A 5,732-nucleotide genomic window follows, 5' to 3' on the forward strand; every position below is an offset into this window, starting at 1 on the left:
TAATCATAGGAAGCAATTTTGGCATACTTCTCCAACTGTTTCGCAAAATCGTTTATAAATAAGTTCATCCATCATTTTCTTTCAAAGATCGCTCAAACATATTTTCCCTTCACAAATATCACATTGCTTCTCAAAAAAACAAACAAGATACTAATACTAAATGGAACGCAGCAGCACAGTGGCGCAACGCGCCCGGATTGCGTGGCGCATGCGGCTGAGCTCGGCCGCGAGAACGGCCGTGGCATGCGTGGCGGTGGGCGTGACCACCCTCTACGGCCCGGAGTTCGTGAAAGCCGGCCACATAAAATTCGCGGCGTTCTCCTACTTAACGGCGGTGCTGATCGTCTCGGACGCGTCGCTGGGCGACACGCTGAGGGGGTGCTGGCACGCACTCTGCGCCACGGCGCAGGTGGTGCCGCTGGCCGTGCTGTGGCGCTGGATGGTTGACCCCGCGGCGGTCATGCCCGTGCCGGCGGCGGCGGCGGCGGTGGCGGTGGCGGCGTTTGCAGGTGGCTCTGCCGGAGTGCACGCACCTGACGGCGAAGAAGATCGCGTTCGGGCAGATAGTGCTGGTTTGTAGCGAAGCAGTGCTTAGTGATGGGTCGAGTGGTGGCTTCATGCACCCTTTGTACGTTGCTGCGAGTACTGCTCTAGGAGCCTTGGCATCCGTCTTCGCTTTGCTCCTTCCCTTCCCGGCTCTTGCCTCTCATAAGGTGCCAATTATTTTTTTCCCTATTTTCTCCATGATTCAGATCATGCGTATACTGTAATTCATAGTGTCGGAAATCCATGGTATCTTGCTTCTTCTTTTCGAATTTTAAATTTCAGTTTTGCTGAAAATTTAACTAATCGAATAAAAGATCCGTTTAAATTTTTTATTTTGCCAGTGTTTTGTTTGTTTGTGGTTCTTCTATTTGATTATGTAATAACTTAATATTAACTTTTGCATTTGATAGTGGTTAGCAATAACTTCATTGACGTATCATTTGTGATATACTAAAATTTCTCATCTTAAATCTCGATACCAATTTTAACTTAAAATGTTCTACTTCCTCCCACTTCAATGAGAGTAATGGGCTATGTTAAATAGGATGGATTGAGTATTATTTAAAAAATTGAATTCAAGGATAACCGCGGAAGTCTTACCCACTTAACATGGCCCCTTCAATGAAAGTAATGAGGCCATGTTAAATAGGACGGAAGGAGTAGTATTTAAGAATTAAATTCAAGGATAGTCGCGGGAGTCTTAGACGAGTGAGTCCAGTGGGTCAAATCCGTTAAAACGATGATAAAAAAAATTACTCCCTGTCCCCTATCTTTATGTATATTTTTTATTTTTAATGTCTTTAAAATTTATGTACATCATATTATATTTTAAAATACTACTGCTTCACACATAATTTTTACAATTTCATTTTTGTAATATACACTTATTTACCTATAATTTACTTAACAATATCGTTAATATAGGGACCAATATACTAAATAATACTCTCTCGGTCCATGAAAAAGAATCTCATTTGGGGTTCGGCTCGGATTTTAAGAAAGTTGTTAAAGTATGTGTAAGTGAGATAAATGTATAATTTGTAGGGGTATCATTAGTAAAAAAGTAGAATAAAAGTATATTTTTAGTTAAAAAGTGGAATAAAAGCATAATTTATAATTAAATGTAAGATAAAAAGTATGATGTGATGATTCAAAAAGTTAAAAGGAACTCTTTTTCATGGACAAAAAAAATAGGGTAAATAACACTTTTATTCATGGACGGAGAGAGTATTTGACTACTTATCGGATTATTGTATCTTAGAAAAGTTGGTGTTTTTTTGTTGGACTATAGGTGGAAGAGCTGTGCCGAGTGTATGCTGAGAATGCTTCAGAAAGAATGAATGTATACCTACGCGCTCTAACGGCGACGGACAAGCATACTAAGATACACCTCATCTCACAAGCCAAGACCTTGTCCGAAACAGGAGCCAAGCTTTTGCAGACTATCAAAATCTTAGAGGTAACTAACTACAACTCCCTACATATTCAAGAATCACCAACTTAATTATTTTCTTCTATCTCTAGGATGGATTATGGTGGGAGAGACCTTGGAGCAAAGCAATCAAGCCAGGAGAGAGACTACAAAGCATGGAGCTGGAGATGAGAGGAATCGAGTACTCCCTCATTTCTTCTGCTACGATCATTCCATTTCAAGCAGTAGAACAGCACCAAATCTCCCAAATCTCACAAGCTATATCCACACGCATCGAGGAGAGAATCCAGCAACTTAGATGCTACTCTCCTTTCAACTCCAAAGTAGAATCAGAAACAAGACAACTCATGGCAAACTCATCATCATTACTCGAGCTGAAGCTCCCAAATCCCAAGCAAGGATGGCTCTATTTCTACTTCTCCTGCATACACATGTTCCTCAACGACACCGTGTGCTGCAACTCTGCAGCTTCAAGAAACCCAGAAACAAAGGCCCAAGGCATCGCCACAAGATTCAAACATTGGATTCACAAACTAACCACCCACGACAGGCTGCTGTTTGCCACCAAGTGCTCACTTTGCCTTAGCCTTGCAGTGCTGCTCGGACTGACATTTGACAAAGAAAACGGATGCTGGGCAGGCCTCACAATCGCCATCAGCTTCGTTACAGGAAGGCAGGCAATCTTCACAGTAGCAAACTCCAGAGTGCAAGGAACAGCTCTGGGATCAGTCTATGGAGTAATATGTTGTTTTCTCTTCCATTACGAAGAACTGAGGCTTCTGGCACTTCTTCCATGGATCATTTTCACGAGCTTTCTGAGACACAGCAAAATGTACGGCCAAACAGGCGGGGTGTCAGCAGCCATAGGAGCGTTGGTGATACTAGGGAGAAAGAACTATGGTGCTCCAAATGAATTTGCCATCTCTCGACTTACAGAGGTTTTTTTAGGCCTAACGGCCTTCATTGCCGTGGAGCTTTTCCTGCAGCCAACTAGAACAGCCACTCTAGCCAGGAATCACGCGTATCTAACACTACACGCCCTGCAAGACTGCATAAAAGGAACAAGAATGCAGAAAAACCAGACAACTGATGAGTTTCTTGATTTGAAAGAGAGGAAAAGAAATCTGAATCACCTAGTCTCTCAGCTCAAAGATTTTGTAGCAGACGCAGAGATGGAGCCCAGTTTTTGGTACCTGCCCTTCCGCACTTGTTGCTACCAGAAGCTCATTCAGAGCTTGTCTAACATCGTGGATATGTTGTGCTTCATCACAAACAATCTTGAGCTACTTTCCAAGTTAGCTGAGACTGATTTTGGAAGCAGATTTCAGGAGCAGATAAATGGTGAGGTGCAACTATTTGAGGAGACCTTAAGCTCTTCATATATATATCTAGAGCAGGGGATTATCACTGAGTCGAGAGCAGTCTTAGAGGAGGAGATGGAAGCAGGGAACCTATGGAATCGGGAAAAACCAGGTGTTCCGAGCACAGAACATAAAGAGACAGAGTTGCTTGCTCGAGAAGAAGAAAATGGAGTTGATCAAAATATGAGAGAAATGGTGATTCAATTTCTGAGTGCCACCAGATTCTGCATCACTTCAGTGATGAGAGAGTTGGAAAGTATCAAGTTTTGCGTCAGAGAAATAGGATCATTGGAAAATTAACTCAAGTTTATGTAGAAAAAGATTCTAGAATTTTGTTGTGTTCAGTATATATGTGCAACACTTGGTGCATTTATGATGCCAAGCTACTGTAATTAAATCCAGATTGTATGTAAGAATACCACAAAGGAATACACGAATGTCATTCAGCAGAAGTATACGAATGAACTTGAGGAAAATATTATGATATTTTGCTATCAATACTATCAGCTGATGACTAGCAAGTTAACAAATTCCACCCCAATCGCTCTGTTTAGTTTAAATATCAAAGATCACAAACATAAGCTCCATTTGAGAATTGCCAATCAAATAGCATCAGATATAACTTCAAATACCTCAATCAACATGCAGCATGGGTGACTTTCTGTGGTGAAGTGAGAATTCCAGCTCTGCAAGCACCTTCAGCTTTAGAGTGCATAAACAATCACATAAAGACGATACAAAATCAGACTAATATGTAGGAGCAAAACAAGTCGAACTAAATCACTCTTTAATTTCATGTCATAAATTCAATTACAGATTGATCAATTCAAATAAACATATATTGAATTATCTAATGCAAGTCATTTGCTTATTCAAATCATTTAACCAAAACAAAACATCAATGAATATCAAATCAGAGTAAAATGTCAGGTTGAAGTACGAATTCCAAAGTTTCAAACAACTCCAATTCTGCACTCCTAAAGCTCCAACTACTTCAATGATAACAATGTAAGCAAAATAAATCAAAAACTCAAAGAAGTTCAGCAAAACTGAATCAAGGTAATGAAATTTAATAACAACAAAGAGGTAGAATTAGAAAATAAATGAGGGATAATTTAATTGGAAATGTTGAAACTTCATTAGATTGTGAAATGAAATGATACAAACAAAAACCCCCAATTCGAAAAATACATAACCTAATCTTTCGATTAATTCAACTATACATTGATAAGGCTAAACCTAATTAGCAACCACCAATAAAACACCTCAACCGCCGAATCCGTAGAGAGTACGGCCCTGCCTCTTTAGAGCATAGACGACGTCCATAGCCGTCACCGTTTTCCGGCGGGCGTGCTCGGTGTAGGTCACGGCGTCACGGATCACGTTCTCAAGGAAGATCTTCAAAACGCCACGAGTTTCTTCATAGATCAGGCCGCTGATGCGCTTGACGCCGCCCCTGCGAGCCAGACGGCGAATCGCCGGCTTCGTGATTCCTTGAATGTTGTCCCGGAGCACCTTACGGTGTCGTTTCGCACCTCCCTTGCCCAACCCCTTGCCTCCCTTTCCACGGCCCGACATTTTTTCTGGTGCTGTGAAATAAACTTTGAGGAGGGAATTTCGTTTTGAATTTTTGATGCTGAGTGAGAAAGTGGTAGATGGGTTAAATAGGAGACGTCGTGTGTTGGTAACGGATTACAACCGTTAGATCTAGAGGTTTAATCGACGGACTGGAGATGCGATCCGTGTGATCTTTTGTTATGTTTTGTAGACCGTGGATAGCGCCTTGATCTGACGGATTCGTGTTTTTAAATGGATCAGCCGTGAGCGGGTTTAAGAGTGAGGTGAAAAATGCTAAATTTGGCTTATCGATTTCAACATTGTTGAAAGTTGCAGCTCGAACATATATTAGTAGCTTCTAGAATGTGTTATTATTTTGATTTTATGAATTGTATGAAGGGGTTATTGCCAGAAAATACATATACTTTGTCAATTTTCTGGTTTATATCATGACTTTATAATTTGGCCAGAAAATACATCAATTTTCGATTTAATTGCAATTATAACATGACTTTATAGTCTGGCCAGAAAATACACCAAATTTCAATTTATTCTCAATTATAACATGACCTTATTTAGATTATTTTTCATCGTAGATGGATTAATATTTATTGTATTTATATTAATTTTTTATGTATAAAATATTTTTAATTGATTGATTAATTTTTATAAAAATTAAGTTAGATGATTAATTATTTCATATATATATATATATATATATATATATATATATATATATATCTTGTTTTAAGCCATCAATATAATATCTTGTTTTATAAAAATTAAGTTAGATGATTAAGTATTTTTAAGCCATCAATATAATATCTTGTTATATA

General features: G+C 39.4%; 2 protein-coding genes across 2 annotated transcripts; one reads left to right on the forward strand and one right to left on the reverse strand.

Moving 5' to 3' along the window:
• Positions 1-584: 584 nt before the first annotated feature.
• Positions 585-4,974, forward strand: LOC131016689 (uncharacterized). The gene is made up of 3 exons (XM_057945393.1): positions 585-713; positions 1,838-2,005; positions 2,071-4,974. Exons 1-3 carry the CDS (start codon positions 618-620, stop codon positions 3,637-3,639), a joined length of 1,833 nt encoding a protein of 610 aa, XP_057801376.1. The 5' UTR covers positions 585-617; the 3' UTR covers positions 3,640-4,974.
• LOC131016690 (histone H4) lies at positions 4,454-4,917 on the reverse strand. The gene has a single exon (XM_057945394.1). The coding sequence runs from the start codon at positions 4,915-4,917 to the stop codon at positions 4,606-4,608; it is 312 nt and encodes a 103-aa protein (XP_057801377.1). The 3' UTR covers positions 4,454-4,605.
• Positions 4,975-5,732: the final 758 nt, after the last annotated feature.

This window comes from Salvia miltiorrhiza, chromosome 3 (assembly GCF_028751815.1).
Source record: "Salvia miltiorrhiza cultivar Shanhuang (shh) chromosome 3, IMPLAD_Smil_shh, whole genome shotgun sequence".
Taxonomy (NCBI): Eukaryota; Viridiplantae; Streptophyta; class Magnoliopsida; order Lamiales; family Lamiaceae; genus Salvia; species Salvia miltiorrhiza.